The sequence below is a fragment of the Micromys minutus genome (genome assembly GCF_963924665.1).
Source record: "Micromys minutus genome assembly, chromosome: 3".
In the NCBI taxonomy this organism is placed as follows: domain Eukaryota; kingdom Metazoa; phylum Chordata; class Mammalia; order Rodentia; family Muridae; genus Micromys; species Micromys minutus.
The window spans coordinates 40,928,940-40,946,929 of NC_137972.1; the positions used below are offsets into that span (position 1 = coordinate 40,928,940).

The 17,990-nt window shown below is 36.3% G+C and overlaps 1 protein-coding gene across 2 annotated transcripts in view; it reads right to left on the reverse strand.

Moving 5' to 3' along the window:
* CNTN6 (contactin 6) overlaps positions 1-17,990 on the reverse strand; it is a gene marked incomplete at both ends in the record, with an annotated part of 294,022 nt that overhangs the window by 13,595 nt on the left and 262,437 nt on the right. For both annotated transcript variants that reach the window (XM_080913827.1, XM_080913826.1), the window contains 3 exons: positions 6,964-7,150; positions 9,629-9,744; positions 9,888-10,122. In XM_080913827.1, the coding sequence (XP_080769953.1) occupies positions 6,964-7,150; positions 9,629-9,744; positions 9,888-10,122 (538 nt within the window). The remainder of the gene's footprint in view (positions 1-6,963; positions 7,151-9,628; positions 9,745-9,887; positions 10,123-17,990) is intronic.

Consider the following 17,990-nt stretch of genomic DNA (forward strand, 5'->3'; position numbering starts at 1 on the left):
TCCATTTTAGTCCCGATTGAGGAGCCAACATTCAAATATATGTGATCACGGTAGTCTTCCGCATACACACCATCATAATTATAATAGAATAAACACTTCATTGTTTCAATCAATGCAGTGTAAGGCAGGAGGACGAATAGAACTCTATGTTTATTTAAATTTTTTCTCAATATTATTTCTACCCATTCTGTCACATGATAGAAATATGAGTAAAACAGAACATGGAGATTTTAGTTATATGTATTAAAATAGGAACCCAGAATATGCTCTTAAATATGTGGGAATACCCAGCATCATGAAAGTCCAATATCTCTGTCTTCCAGTTTTATCTTTTGAGTAACTTACTTGCTTACTTTTTCTCAGAGACAATGAAAATAAGTCAAGGCTAAAAGCAAAAAAGAAGTTAACTTAAGCACCTTCTTGTCCAAGATACCCTCTAAGTTCCAAGGAATGTCAGATCATTGTGCTTAACTTGTAATGTGCTCTTCTAGAAGACATAAATTTCAATTTCAACACCTACTTTTGAAGCTTATAACTACTTATAATCCTAACTCCAGATTTATCTGTTACATGCTTCTGACCCATGCAGGTCCATACACACATACACACACACTAATGAACACATAAAATAAATATTTATAAAATGACACACAAAAAGGAAACTCCTGAAAAAGATGAATTCAGAGGGTCTATATAGGAAGAACAAATATAGAGATTTGGGCAGTTCAAATCCATCTTTAGAAATTATAATAATCTTTAGGCTTTGATAGGGAAAAATCTGTGACAAAACTTTTGTACATATCATACTTGAATAGAGAGTCAAGGCTCTGTTGATGAAATTAAAATGACTTTGATCTTCTCATCTTAAGACAATCTGTGTCTTGGGTATATTTTCAATACTATTAATATACTTTATAATTATTCTTGTTTTATTTGAGCAGGTAAGTTAGCCATATACAACTTGTAACTCAAGGAACAGTCAAGTGATATGGGACAGGCTACCTACTAGACAATTGTTTGTCATGTCTGAGGTTGCACACTGCAGCAGGAGCAATCTTCTTATGGCAAGCAACTTGTTCCTTTGAGAAAAAAAGTCTTTGAAATGCCTTGGACAACCATAGATAAGCATGTTATCAGATCATTATTTGACAATGGCTGTTTAATTTTATAAACTCAGAATATTTTTTTTTTGATTTGAGTTTGTCCTTTGTTATTATCTCTTTGAACATGACCACATTTATGGGATTACAAACAATATTGCATTTTCTTCTTTAAGTATATGAATTGAATGAAACCCTGAAGACTGAGTAACCAATTTGTGTCCAAAGAGAAGAGGTCACTATTTTATTTTATTTTGTAGGAAACAACTAAAACCTTAGTCTTATGTGATTTTAGCTCAGAGTGAAAACTTAGATGAAATAAAGTCACAGTTGAGAAGAATGAAAAACAGACAGTTTCTCAGGATGGATCAAGTGTTGGAAATAGTTGTGTATTTTGTCTGTAATTGTACATAATTTTTGGAGTATAAAATAAAATGTCTATGTAACCTATAAATATTTTGAAAATAGACTGTATGCAAGCTGTGGCCAATGTTACAGGCATCCAGAGCAAAGCCTCTTCTTTGTATCTATGTTTTTTATTAAAATTTATTAATTAGTTCTTTATATTTTCAGAGGCTATTGGATTAAATTGTATATTGATAAGACTTTTTTATTGGGTATTCTCTGTATAAATATTTAAAATGTCATTTCCTTCTTCCTGCCACTCACATTTCCCCTTCCCTTGCCTCCAAAAAGAGCACTCTCTCCCAACCACCATCTCACACCTCAGAGCCTTGGCATTTCCCTACATTGGTAAAATGAGCATTCACTGGAACAAAGGTCTCACCTCCCCTTGATGCCAGACAATGCTATCTTCTGCTAAATATCCAACTGGACAATGGGTATCTCCATGTGTAATCATTGATTGGTGCTTTAGTCCCTGGGAGCTGTGGAATGTTTGGTTCATTGATAATGTTGTTCTACTCATAGGGTAGCAAAACCCTTCAGCTCCTTCAATCCTTTCTCTAAATCTTCCCTTGGGACCTCCATGTTCAGTTCAATGGTTAACAACAAGCATCCTCTACCATATCAGTATGCCTCTTGCAGAGACTCTTAGGAGCATCAATATTAGGCTCCTCCTAGTAAGTAGGTAAGCACTTCTTGGCATCAGTAATAGTGTGTGGGTTTGATGACTACATATAGGATGGATCCCCAGGTAAGGCAGTCTCTGGATGAGTTTTTCTTCAATTTCTGCTCCTCTATTTGTCCCTTTATTTCCTTCTGTGAGTGACTTGTTCTACTTTATAGGTAAAAATTAGGCATCTACATTCTGGCTTTTCTTCTTTTTGAGCTTTATAAGTACTGTGAATTGTTTCTTGAGTGTTCAGAGCTTCATGGGGCTAGAATCTGCTTATCAGTGAGTACATACAATTTGTGTTTGTTTGTGACTGGGTTACCTCACTAGGATGATAAGTTTCTAGTTCCATTCATTTGCCTAGTAATTTCATGAAGTCACTGTTTTAAATATTTGAGTAGTGCTCCACGTTTTAAATGTACCACACTCGCTGTATCCATTTCTCTGTTGAGGATGTGTGGGTTCTTTCCAGATTCTGGCTATAATAAATAAGATTGCTATAAACATGGTGGAGCATGTGTCCTTGCTGGAGCATCTTTTGGGTATATGCCCCTGAGTGAAATAGCTAGGTCCTCAGGCAGAACTATGTCCTGAGTATTCTGAGGAACAGCCAGACTGGTTTCCACAATGGTTGTACCAGCTTGCAATCCTAACAACAGTGGAGGAGTGTTCCTTTTTTCTCTATATCCTTATCAGTATCTGCTGTCACCTAAGTGTTTTTGTTTTGTTTTGGTTTGGTTTTTGTTGTTGTTGTTGTTGTTTTAATTTTAGTTATTTGTTTTTATTTAAGATATTCTCACTTTGTGCCTTTTAACAGAGTCCTTTGCCCTACAAAACCTTTGCAATTTTATGAGGTCCCATTTTACAATTCTTGATGGTATAGCATAAGCCATTGGTGTTCTGTTCAGGAAAGTTTCCATGGGCCTATGTATTCTAAGCTTTTTCCTACTTTCTCTTCTATTAGCTTCAGTGTACCTGGTTTTATGTGAAGGTCTTTCATCCACTTGAACTTAAGCTTTGTACAAGGATAAAGGAAAGGGTCAATTTGCATTCTTCTGATTGTTGACTGCCAGTTGAACCAGCACCATTCATTGAAGAGGCTGTTCTTTATCACTGAATGTCTTTAGATTTTGGACCAAAAATCAAGTGACCAAAGGTGTGTGAGTTCATTTCTGGGTCTTCAATTCTGTTCCATTGATCTAACTTTCTGTTTCTGTACCAATGCAATGTGGTTTTAATAATGATTGATTTGTAATACAGTTAGAGTTCAGGGATAGTGATTTCCCCAGGAAATTCTTTTATTGTTGAGAATAGTTTTTGTAATTCTGGGTTTTTGTTATTGCAAATGAATGTCCAAATTGCTCTTTCTAAATCTGTAAGTATTTGAGTTAGAATTTTGACAAGGTTAGCATTGAATTTGTAGATTGCTTCTGGAGAGATAGATATTTTTATGTTGTTGATCCTTCCAATTCTTGAGCATGGGAAAGCTTTCTACCTTCTAAGATCTTCAATTTCCTTCTTCAGAGGCTTGAAGTTCTTGTCATACAGATTCTTCAGTTGCTTGGTTAGTGTCACACCAAAGTATTTTCTATTTTTTGCAACTATTGTGAAGGGTCTAATTTTCTCATTTCTTTCTCCAACTGATTTGTTTGAGTTAATTTTACATCCAACCATTTTGTTGAAGTTGCTTATCAGCTGTAGAAGTTGTCTGGCAGAATCTTTGGGTCAATTAAGTATACCATCATATCATCTGATAATAGTGATATTTTGACTTCTTTCTTTCCAGTTCATATCCCTTTGACTTCCTTTTGATGTCTGATTGTTCTGGCTAGGACTTCCCGTACAATATTAAATAGGTAGGAGAAGAGAGTAGCCTCATCTAGTTCCTGATTTTAGTGGGATTGCTGTAAGCTTCTCACCATATATTTTGATGTTGGCAACTGGTTTGCTGTATATTGCTTTTACTATGTTTAAGGATGGGCCTTGAATTCCTTATCTTTTCAAGACTTTTAACAGGAAGATACATTGAATTTTGTCAAACCTTTCTCAGCATCTAGAGAGACAATCACGTGATATTTTTTTCTCTGAGTTTGTTTATATAATGGATTACATTAGTGGATTTCCATACATTGAACCATCCCTACATCCCTGGGATAAAGACTATCTAATTATGGTAAATTATCAACTTGATGTGTTCTTGGATTCTATTTACAAGAATTTTCCTGAGTGATTTTGTACCAATGTTTATGAGGGAAATTGATTTAAAGTTCTCTTTCTTGTAGGGCCTTTGTGGGGTTTAGGTATGAGCATAAATATGGCTTTAAATAATGAGTTAGTTAGTGTTCATTCTGTTTCTATTTCGTGGAACAGTTTGGAGAGTATTGGTATTAGGTCTTCTATGAAGATCTGATTGAATTCTGTACTAAAACCGTCTGGTCCTGGGCACTTGTTGTTGTTGTTGGGAGGCTTTTGATTACTGCTTCTATTTCTTTTAAGATTATGGGACTGTTTAGATATTTTATGTGATCCTGATTTAACTTTGTTAACTGGAATCTGTCTAGAAATTTGTCCATTACATGTAGTTTTTACAATTTTGTTGAGTATAGACATTTTTAGTAGGATCTTATGATTCTTGAATTTCCTCAGTTTCTGTTGTGTTGTCTCCCCTTTCATTTCTGATTTTCTTAATTTGGATACTCTCTCTGTACCCACTAGTAAGTCTGGCTAAGAAGGATTTATCAATCATGTTGATTTTCTCAATGAACCAGCTCCTGGTTTTGTTGAATTTTTGTATAATTCTTTTTGTTTCTACTTGGCTGATTTCAGTTCTGACTTTGATTATTTCCTGCTGTCTACTCCTCTTGAGTGTATCTGCTGCTTTTTGTTCTATAGCTTTTAGGTGTGCTGTCATACCATTTGTGTATGCGCTCTCCACTTTCTATTTGGAGGTGCTCAGAGCTATGAGTTTTTCTCCTAACTCTGCTTTTATTGTAACCCATGAGTTTGGGTATGCTGTGCCTTCATTTTCATTAAAGTTTAAAAAGTATTTGTTGAGAAGTCTGGTAAAATTCTGATCAGTTTTTCTTTATATGTTACCTGTTGCCTGTCCTTACTGCTTTTAGTATTCTTTGTTAGTCATGAATAGTTATTGTTTTTACTATTATGTGTTGGGAAGAATTCCTTTTCTGGTCTAATCTACGTGGGGTTCTTTTTTTTTTGTTTGTTTGTGCTCATCTCTTTCTTTAGGTTAGGGAAATTTTCTTCTATAATTTTGTTCAAGATACTTAGTGTGCCTTTTAGTTGAGAGTCTTTGCTCTCTTCTACACCTGCTATTTTTAGGTTTGGTCTTCTTATTATGTCCTAGATTTCCTGAATATTTTCAGTTGGGAACATTTTGATTTTTGTATTTTCTCTGACTGTTGTGTCAATGATTTCTATGCTATCTTCCACCCCTGAGAGTCTCTCTTCCATCTCTTGTATTCTCTTGGTGATGCTTGTATCTACGTCTCCTAACCTTTTCTTTTTTCTTTTTTTTTTTTTTTTTTGATTTTCTATATCCAGGATTGTCTCCCTTTGAGTTGTTTTTTATTGTTTATATTTCTGTTTTTAGATTCTGGGTAGTTTTGTTTAATTCTTTCACCTTTTTGCCTCTGTTTTCTTGTGTTTCTCTATGGGCTTCTATTTGTTTAACTGTGTTTTCCTGTATTTCTTTAAGGGAGTTTTCACGTACTTCTCAATGTCCTCCATCATCAACAGGAGGTATGATTCTTAAGTCTAAATCTTGTTTTTCTGGTGTGTTGGGATTCACTACTCGCTACATTGGGAGAGCTGGGTTCTGATGTTCCAAGCTGTCCTGCTTTCTGTTGCTTAATATCTTTTGCTTGCCTCTTGCCAATTTATTATCTTTCATGTTAGCTGATCTTGTTATCTCTCCTGAGCATCTGTGGGCCCATGACTCTGGAGGAAGATCAGTCCTGGGTTCTCAGCTCTCTATGGCCAGGCTTTGTGTTTTGATGGCAATAGTCTGGCTTTAACTCTGGGTGCAGAAGGGGTCCAGAAGGGCCCAGACCAGCAGTAAGGTGATATATCTATGCCCTGAGAGTTTCCAGGTGTCTCTCCCTAGATAGTCAGTGGCAAGAAAGTTGGGATTAACAGTGGGCTCAGGAGGGAGAGCACCCCTCAGTCTCCTCTGAGGGTTTAGCTCTCTGTCTGCAGGCCTTGATTTCTGATGGCAGTGGGCTGGCTCTTGTTCTCAGTAGTACTTTTATGACTGTAAATACTTGGATTCTCATGTTAGACTTCAATTTGCAAGTTTGAACTGAACATTGATTAGTAATTTTTTACAACACAGGAGAACTGTGACACCTTTCATTTCATCGTTATGAAATTTCCATCTTTCAATTTTTTTCATGTAAATTTTGCAAAGTTACATGTTAATATATAAATATTTTACTTCCATAAATGAAGTTTTAATAGCTATTGTTTTATATAAGATTAAAAGAAATTTAACTTTTTCATTAAAAACAAATTTTATTTATAAAAGATAAAGAACTCTTCTCTTAGTCAAAGACATAAAGTACTTTCTTTTTAGAGGTAGACAAGGGTATTAAAATGGCATATTATATTTATCCTGTTAATGTCAAACTTACCTGTAAAAGCTGAAACCAAGTCACTAAGCATATGGAGCTATAAAACCTTGTTGTAGAAAGAATTAATTGGCCCAGGAGCACAGGAAAGGCTACTCACAGATTAATGTTATTCATGTCCTGGATTGTGGTGAATACTCACGGGACTTTTTGGTGGTGATATTAACTGGTGGACTTGAGGGACCAGTCCCTGCAGTGTTGTAGGCTCTCACAGAAGCAAAGTAAATTGTGTTAGCTCTTAGTCCTGTAATGTTCTTGGTTGTGACATTTCCACTGACTCTAATTTTACCAATCATAGATTCTTTGGAGTTGTCTGTCCAGTATAAGACCTGAGTGGTAAAACCAAAAGGATGAATAAATTTATTGTTTTCTCTAAATATCAACTGTTGGAGAAAAGTAAAATATAAATGTTAAAATGTGTTTATTAAAATGGATATACCTCCCCAAGAAAATACATATCTAATATTAACAGAGAGTAACAAGGAATATCTACTATGATAAAAAAATGCATGGGTATTTTTAAGTTACCACAATGACCTAAAACTATCAGCTTTAAACAGAGCATATAATAATTTTAACTAATACAAATCCCATGACATCAACAGATATGTTGGTATTACCCTTTATTTCAGAGTTCTTGGATATCTAAGATAATTAATGATTCAAACCCCAGTAGCACTTGCTATACAAAATATTTTTTTCAGACACACTGAAACAACAATCAAGTATATGAAGTTCAGTATCAGCTCTTGAGCCCCCAAATATAGCAAGTTAGAATATATTTCTATATTCATATCAATCTCCATCTCCAACACCATCTCCATCCCTATCCCTATCCCTATCCCTACCCGTATCCCTATCCCTATCCCTACCCCATCCCTACCTTTATCCCTACCCCTATCCCTATCCCTATCCCTACCCCTATCCCTATCCCTATCCCTATCCCTATCCCTATCCCTATTTTTATCCCTATCCCTATCCCTATCCCTATCCCTACCCCATCCCCATCCCCATCCCCACCCCCACCCCCACCCTCACCCCCACCCCCACCCCCACCCTCACCCCCACCCCTACCCCTACCCCTATCCCTATACCTATCCCTATCCCTATCCCTACACCTATCCCTATACCTATCCCTATACCTATCCCTATCCCTATCCCTATCCCTATGTTTATCCCCATCCCCATCCCCATTCCCCCATCCCCATCCCCATCCCCACCCCCGTCCCTGTCCCTATCCCTATCCCTATCCCCATCCCCATCCCTATCCCTATCCCATCTCTGAACATATGACCTACTAATTTGAAGAAAAGCAATGTCAGTCAGTGAGGAACACAGAGATTAGAAAAGACTTCGGTCTCAGGATAAGAGGTTTGACATTCCAGGTCCAGGCATGGAATTTTAAAGGCACCTGACATATGAGCAGGTTTTTTTCTGTTGCTTTTGGTTTTGTTTTGGCTTCATTCTCAAAGAGTGCATTATATGGGGAGAAACAGGAAAAGGAAATTATTAATATTTAGAGAAATATTGTTTTATAAAAGAGAAAATATTCAGGTCTTGACTCAATTGACTTGCAGGTTGAAGACCAATAAGTGGTTAAATATGCTCTTATTACATACCCTCAATCAAAAAAAAGTTGTATAAATGTGTTTTAATTCATTTTGATCAGTTTTTATTTCCCTCGTCTCTTAGGCCCCTCGACCTTTATTCTTACAGGCTATAAAACATTCTCAGTAAAATTTTGTATTTTAAGATCTACAAGGCTCCAACTTTACCTCTCTCTAAAAATATGATTACTGTAGTTTTAATAATTAAATACTTCTTTGTGATCACTTGAAAAGAAATAATGTGGTAATTTCATATGAGCTCTGTCCTATTAACAGGTTTGTCTGTATTTTATTTGCCCTTTACCTGAAATGCTCCAGTCTACATATCTTGTTTAATTGCAATCAAATACCTATTAAAGTGGATATTATTATAGCATCTATGTTTTTGTAGTGTATCTGATTTTATATATTTGTTTGCTTAAAAACACATGGAAATATTTTTACTCCCCATCCCTGTTTTGAGTTTAAAACATTGTTAAGGCCCAGGTCTTAATACTATTCCAAAGATTGCTCTATTGAAAGATTCATTTCAGGTCAATGAAATGATAGGGAATGAGAAGAACCTAGAAGAAGTTGTGCCTTGTAGGGAAACTTAGATCACTGAGTTCATGACCTTGAAAGTAATAATGTGGCCATGGAGCTGTCCAGTATTATTGTTTTCTGGCAGCCACAGCAAGCATCTTCCCCTACTACATATTCTAATGTAAACCTACTTGCCCTGCCCCCACATACACATGAGCAATAAGCCTACCATAGAAAAAAATTCTGAAATTGTGAGTGAAAATAAACTATTCATGTTTCTAACATTTTTGCAAATAATTTATTTATTTGTTTATGTATAGAATTGTGAGAGAGAGAGAGAGAGAGAGAGAGAGAGAGAGAGAGAGAGAAAGAGTTTGTGTGTGTGTGTGTGTGTGTGTGTGTGTGTGTGTGTGTGTGTGTGTGAGAGAGTGTCTGTGCATGACTATGTGTACGTTTGCAGGTAAAGTCAGAAGAGAGCATAGATTTATCTCTCTATAGTCTACATTTCTTTTGTAAAATAGATTCCAACAGCTGATTTGGTACAATGATGTAAATCAGAGCATTAATGTTTATACTGTTATATGACAGAAAAGAGATCATCTCAACAAACTCCTATGCAGAAGATATCATGTAGGGAGCTACTGCATCTATGAGCAGAGTGCGGTCAATGTGAATTACCTCATAGCCTAACACTCTTCCAGTGTTTCTATTCCAGGCAATGGCATTCCAGGAAACCTCCATTTCAGAAGCAGAAAAGCTCTGGACAGAAGTTCCTTTTGGGGCCAGCCGAGGTTCTACCATCAAGGAAAAGACATAACCATATTTAAGAGAAAACATCAAGGAAAATGAAACAAGCAAGCAAGCAAACAAACAAAAAAGCCAATTGTGTATTAAGTTACAAGGTCAATAAATCATTCCAACACTGAAAGTAGATTACCATCTTCCCCAGAGTAGACAATGGACACAGTACTCAGGGATCCTTCTCCTTCATTATTGTAGACTCCCACCTTAACTTCAAAGGGAGACAGGGGCATGATGCTCTCATTTCTATAGATGAACTTTGACGATTCTACCAGAGCCACCTTTTCTTTCATCCAGGTAGTTGAGCCCACTGGCCGGAACATGATGATATATCCAAACCCCTCTCCATTCTGTAGTTCTTCTGGAATGGACTTGAGGAGAGTACAATCAACCACTGAGCATTCCTGGCAAGTCTATTGAACAATAAGTCTACTTGCTGACTACTTTATGTCTCTTCTATATAGGTAGTTATGGATAATGACAATATACAGTGAACAATTAAAAATACATTTATTTCTAGTGCCATTTAGGAAAATGTTTGTTCCTCAGTCATTCATAATTTTCAATGATAGAATATAAGAGAAGATTGAAGGTTTTAATGATATAAGCTAAAACATGAATTTTAATCTCACTATCAAATTAACTTATTAATTACTTATGGTAAATATACTTTGTTTTCAATATTTTAAAAATTCTAAGATGAATGTATATAATCAACTTTTAATAACATTCAATTAAAAAAAAGCATTTTGTTCAAAAGTATAAAATTTCAGTACTTTAAAGCATTGCTTCATTAATAACATCAGTGTGCATTTATCCTGACCAAAACGTCATACATTTCCAATTTCAAAAAATCAAGTTTATACAACACAGATAAAACTATTGTAACTGAAGAAAACTATTATGTGTTCTTTAGAACTCTATAGATATAAAAACTAAAATTATATAAATCATCAATATAAAAATAAAGTTTTGTTTTATACTGGGCATACATCCCACCTTATCATAACTACATTATATTTATGAATTAATAGAATTCCCTGCTTTTACACAAGGAAAATATTTATGTTGTGTTATTTTGTTATTTTATTATTGGATAAGTGTGTTACTAATCCAGCACATTAGTAGCTTTCATAGTCACATCCTTTCAGTTTCTGCTTGTACCACAGCTCCTAGATACACACTCCAGAGTGTAAGACAATTGCATACTCCAGTATCTGTGTCTCTTTAATACTTTACAGAAATTAATAGACCCAACATAGACCCAACAGAATCCTCTTACTGAATTTCAATATGAAACCTGCCATCTGGAGGGTACTGAAGCAAAACCCAGCATTGGTAATAAGTGGAAAGTATGAAGGAGAAAAAAATGGTGAAGTAGACTCTAAGATTTTGTTGTTGTTTTTGTAAGCTATCAAGCAGTAGACTCTCAAGCTATCAACAAGTAAAGGAGTGTTTCACTTGTTCTGACCACCTGACTTTCATCTCTAGATTCACATGGTGGTAGCAGAGAACACTCACAAGTTGCCTTCTGACTTCCATATGGACATTTGCATACATACAAGCACCCAGACCCCACACATATAAAATAAAGAATGCAATAAGTATCTCTGAAAGACATAATGGAAATAGAGAGGAAATAGAGATTTGTTAGCAAACATGCAAAAACTGTAAGTGAAGAAATTAGAAATCACTGCATCCATGCACAAGAAACTAGGAGAGCTGGGCCTAGATTACAGGAACAGAACTAGAAATGACTAGTTCTATGACTAGAACTTCTATGGCCTCAAGAGATGGATGTTGTGCCATTTCCACAACTGACTGACTGTTCAGTTGCAGACATGAATTCATTTCCTCATTACTTCCTCTGTAGCTTTAAAATAAATCCCTATTCACCAAGATAATCCAAACTCATCTCTATTTCTCTCCCACATAAAACAGTCTAACAAATACTTTGTGCAAAAACATGAAAAAAAAAAAAAAAAACACAGCTGATAAACGTGAAAAAGTATCAGAGATTGTTTCTCTAGGGAAAAGGGGGGCAGAATTGTAGAGTTAGTTGGGAACTATTTGGAAGAGGCTTAAAATATTTCAGTAATGTGTCTTTAATTTATTTTGAAGTGTCTTCATTCTCAAAAGTCAATGTTCTGCTCCATAGGCAGAGGAATCTTGTGTCTTAGTAAAGCCAAATCCCTCTTTATCATTTTGTCCATCCATAAAAGGACTGATATTGATGCGATCAGGTTAACTTGAGGCTAAATTCAGTTGTTCAGGCTCTTCTATTCATGGACTGGGAGCCCCATGATGAAAAACAAAACAAAACAAAATAATACTGCTGAGCACTTTAAGAGAGCAAAATAATAATAATAATAATAATAATAATAATAATAATAATAATGATAATAATAATAATAATAACAACAATAACAATAATAAAGCTTTTTCCTTCCAGCTGAGAAAATTCTCAAAGATTCATAAATTAATTTAGCAAAGTGGCCAGATACAAAATAAACTCAAATAAATTTGTAGCCTTTATAGGAATGATAAACAGGCTGAGAAAAAAACTGGGGAAACAAATCCCTTTTTAATAACCACAAATAAAATAAAATACCTTGGGGTAACACTAACCAAACAAGCAAAAGGGTTGTATGGCAATAACTTCAAGTCTCTCAAGAAAAAACTGAAGACTTTCTCAGAAAATGGACAGATCGTCCATGCTCAGAGATTGGCCAGAATTAACGTAGTAAAAAATGGCCATCCTACCAAAGATGCTCTACAGATTCAATGCAACATCCTTAGTCATCAGGGAAACCCTGATCAAAGCAACCCTGACTTTCCACGTTATACCAGTCAGAATTGCTAAGTTCAAAACTCAGGAGATACCAGATGCTGGCAAAGATGTGGAGAAAGAGGAGCACTTCTTCATTGTTAGTGAGATTGCAAGCTTTATACAACCACTTTGGAAATAAGTCTGGTGGTTCCTCAGAAAATTGAGCATAGTACTACCTGAGGACCCAGATATACTACTACTTGGCATATCCCCAAAAGATACTCCAACATATAACAAGGACACATGTTTCAATATGTGCATAGCAGACTTATTTATAATAGCCAGAAGCTTGTAAGAACCAGATATCCTTCAACAGAGGAATGGATACAGAAAATGTGGTACATTTATACATTGAAAAACTACTTAGCTATTAAAAACAATTACTTCATGAAATTCATAGGCAAATGGATGGAACTAGAAAATGTCATTCTGAGTGAGGTAAACCAATAACAAAAAATTATGGTTTGTATTCACTGATAAAAGGATATTAGACTGAAATCTCAGATTACCCAAAAACCAATTCACAGGCCTTATGTTGCTCAATAAAAAGAAACACCAGATTGTGCATGCCTCAGTCCTTCTTAGAAAAAGAACAATAACATTAATAGGAGGAAATATGGAGACAAGGTTTGTAGCAGAGACTGAAGAAAAGGCCACCCATAATCTGCCCCACCTGGGCTTATACATCACATATACAGCCATTAAACCCTGACAATATTGCAGATGCCAAGAAATGCATGCTGACATAAGCCTAATAAAGCTGTCTCCCGAGAGGCTCTGTCTGAGCCTTACAAATACAGAGGTGGATGCAAACACCTAACTATTGATCTGAGAAATGGATCCCCAGTGGATGAGTTAGAGAAAAGACTGAAGGAGCTAAGGGTTTTTCAACACATTGGAAGAACAACAACATCAACCAACCAGATTTCCCAGGGGCAAAAACCAACATCCAAAAAGTAAATTTCTCACGCAGTAATTTCTCAAATTACATATTTAATACTCAAAACAAAGAAAATAAAAAGGCTCAAAATACACAAGAAGCAATGTAAGAAAATATGAAGCTCAGAAGAAAGGCCAGAAGGTGGATGCCTTAGTCCTTATTAGAAGGGAGAACAAAACACTCATGGGAGGACATAATGGGACAAAGAGGAGCAGGAATAGGAGAAAAGATCATCCAGTGACTGCCTCACCTGGAGATCCACCCCATACATAGCCACTAAACCCATGCACCATTGCTGATGCCAAGTAGTGCTTACTGGCAGAAACCTGATATGGATGCCTCCTCAGAGGCTCTGCCAGAGCCATACTGATACAGAGGAGAATGCTTGCAGCTAACCCTCAGGCTGAACATAGGGTCCCCAGTCAAGGAGATACAGAAAGGACTGAAGGAGCTGAAAGGTTCTGTAACCCCATGGGGAGAACAAAATGGTCAACTAACCAAACCCACCACAGCATCCAGGATTTAAAACAACAACCAATGAGTTCCCATGGAGAGACCCATGGCTCCAGGCACATATGCAGCAGAGAACAGCAATGTCTGATATCAGTGAGAGGAGAGAAGTTTAGTCCACTGTAGGTTCATTTTCCCAGTGTAGGGGAATGCTAAGGCCCTGAGAGGGGAGAGGGTAGTTGGGAGAGGTAACACTTTCATAGACGAAATGGGAGGGGGAGGGAGCAGGAGGGAGGGGATTGGGACAAGGGGAATAACATCTGAAATGTGAATACAGAAAATATCCAATGGAGAAAAAAAGGAAAATAAAGATTTAGGACACAGTCATAGCTCCTCACTTCTATCATATATGCATATTTGGCAACTATAATAAAAGAAGAAACTTTTATAAAAGAATCAAATAATTTGCAATGTTCAAAATTTTCACTTTGTGTAAGAAATGTGCCAATATCAAGGGCCTTCAACTCTACAGTGTTTTCTCTTATATTCCTATTATAACCATATTGGATTTGACACAGCATTTCACCCAATAACTATTAGAGACAATTAAATTAAAATAAAATATAACATTCAGTTTGTGTGTGATTTATTTCTAATATCATATATCCAATATCAAAATTTTGCAATTAAATCCTTTTAAATTTCAAAGAACAAAAAACAGAACATAAGAATTTCATAAAGTCATTGTTTTTAATAGGTGAGTAGTACTCCACTGTGCAATTGTACAACAATTTCTGTAATGTTTTTCTGTTCAAGAACATCTGGATTCTTTCCAGCTTATGGCTATTATAAATAAGGCTGCTATGAACATTGTGGAACATGTGTCCTTCTTATATGTTGGAGCATCCTTTGTATATATGTCCAGGAAACAATGACTTTATAAAATTCTAGACAAATGGATAGAACTAGAAGCTATCATCCTGAGTAAGGTAACCTAGGCACAAAAGAACACACATGGTATATATTCACTGATAAGCAGATACTAGCCCCCAAAAGCTCTGAATACCCAAGAAACTATTCACAGACCTTAGGAAGCTCAAAAAGAAAAAAGTCAAGAATGTGGATGCCTTAGTCCTTCTTAGAAGGAAGAACAAAACACTACAGGGAAGAAATGCAATGACAAATAGAGGAACAGGGATTGAAGAAAAAATCATTATTCAGAGACTGCCTCACCTGGGGATCTACCCCATATGCAGCCAGAAAAGCCAATCACTATTGCTGATGCAAATAAGTGCTAACCAGCATGAACCAGATATGGATGCCTCAGAGGCTCTGCCAGAGTCATCCAGATACAGCTGAGGATGCTTGTAGTTAACCATGAGACTGAACACAGGGATCCCAATGAAGGAGCTAGAGTAAAGCCTGAAGGATCTGAAAGGCTTTGCAACTGCATGGGAAGAACAGCATGATCAACCAACAAATCACTCCAGAACTCCCAGGGACTTAAACAGCAACCATTGAACACATTGGAGAGACCCATGGCTCCAGGTACATATGCAGCAGAGGATAGCATTGTCTGGAATCAATGGGAGGAGAGGACTTTAGTCCAGTGAAGGAAGGTGTTTTCCCAGTTGTAGGGGAATACTGAGGTACTGAAGTGGAGAGGGTAATTGGGAGAGGGAGCACCTTTATGGAAGCAAGTGGAGGGGGACTGGGGATGTGAGCTGTGGGAAGAAGGATAACATTTGAAATGTAAATAGAGAATATCCAATTTTTAAAAAAAGTTAGGTAAGTACCAAGGAATTTCTAATCTCAAAAGAGAAGGAAACCAAAGTAGAAATTCAGTAAAACTCTTCTAGTGGCAGAAATATTCTTATACAGCCTCAAATGAATGCAGATATCTAAATGTCTTATTCTGGAAAAACAAAAGGCAATTATCTAGCTAAACTCCCTTGAAACTTCACATTCAAATCAGGTATCTGTTTGATCTACTGCTTAAAGTATCTGCTGCAAAACTCATGTGTCTGTTAATTAGAAGAGAATAAGTAAGAACCCTGTGTTCAAATACTCCAGGTCCCACGTAAACCACATTTTTTATCTTTCAGTTCCTTTATGTGACAGCTCTTTTTTCTGCCTTTTAGCCTTATTGGGAGAACTAAGTAGCATGAGTCTCTATGTGGCCCCCAAGACCCTGCACTCCTCTGCTGATGGTGTTTCCCTCTCTTAGAGGCCTGGAAGCTCCTCTGCTCTAGTTCATAGCTCCTGCCAAAGAGTCGTAATGGAAGGAACCTCATCAGATAAGCACTGTCCTCCATAATATCCAGAGGGAACAAGGGCTGTAGGAGCAAGGACCGTTTTCAAGGCAAATGTACTAGGTGACCACTGACATTTATCTGTCCTTTACTTTTCCCAAGTATATGCAGGATTAATGACTAATATTGTCTTATAATCCCTTGCTCATTTTCTTCCCTCCTTTTATGTGGTACAGAATTTCTCAACAATGTCATTAATGACATTTTGTATCAAACAATTCTTGGATAAACCTGTCTTGTGCATTATAGGGTGTTTGACAGCAAGCTGGTCTTAAGTGGCTTCTTCATACCCCAGTATACCTACTGCTTATTACAGACTGAGTACAGTCTTTATAAATGTCCACACATTGTAAAGCATTCACTAATGATAATTTGATCATTATTTCTAGAAAAAAAAATAACAGTATTTCAACATATCACTCATATAAATATTTAACTGTAATACCCATGGTCATACTGTTGTTGAGATAAACATTTAAAAAAAAAAGGTTGTAATCCAGTCTCTTCATCAAAGGCAACAAAGAAGAATATTTCTTCTCCCTGCAACTTCTCTCTTTCTCGCTGCATTATTATGTGATAAGGAACACTAAGAGTTACATCTCTGTGTTTTCTAGAATTCAGAGAATGCTGGGTTTCTCAATAGCAGTCCTGACCAACTTCTATAAAAGGAAAGAAGAGCTACAGCTTTAGATGGCAGGAAAGAGAGAAGCTATGCTAATTGGTATGACTGACATTCTACTCAAAGAGCCAGAAAGGTCCCAGTTTGACAACTAATCTTTCACTCTCAGTGGATTATAGGCTCCTAGATCCACTGCCAAGGCCTCCTGTGTTAGGGATACAAGGGAGTCTAGCCACAGAAAACTAGAATGCAGAAACTTTGGATACTCATAAAGAGCTGCTTGTAAGTACATTTGTACAGACACTGAATGACACAATACAATGTTATCTGAAAGATATATGCCAAAAACTTAAACAGCAGCAACAACAAAAACCCAAACAAAGAGAGAAAACAAAAATCAGACACATTTCACTGCTTTATCAAGCACCTACATAATTTGTTTGTCTATTTGTTTGGGTTTTTTGGTGTGTGTGTGTGTGTGTGTGTGTGTGTGTGTGTGTGTGTGTGTGTGTGTGTGATAAAGACTAAAACCAAAATTAGAAATCTATCAGAAATCCACATTTTTTTAGCTATGTCTATTTCCAGTAAACCACTAGAAGTCAGAAAAGTCAAGAGGCAATAGAATAAAAGACGAAAGAAAAACGAAAGTGAAGGAAAGAGGAAAGAGAAAGAAATGACTGCATTCCCCTACATGCCATTGGAGTCAGGGCTAAGGAATGACACAGCTACAAATGAGGAATTGTAGAGTGACTGAAACTAAAGCAGACAGGCCTGACCTTCACCTTTCAGGCTTTGTTCAGCTGGGTAGAGGCATGAATACATGACTGACTTTCAACAGGAAATAGTAAATTTACTTAAATATTAGGAGATGATTCTCACACACACATTTTAAAAAAATCTCAATTGCCAATTTTTGCAATGACAACCTAAAAACTGGTAACTTTGTTACAATATCAAAAGATAAGATATGCCTACTTTCAAATTTATAATACCAAATGATAATAAAATTTGTACTCTGAAAGAGAAAAGGAATCTATATATTAATCTAAGCACAATGACCAGCAAAGCTATTTGATGTTTCTGAGATT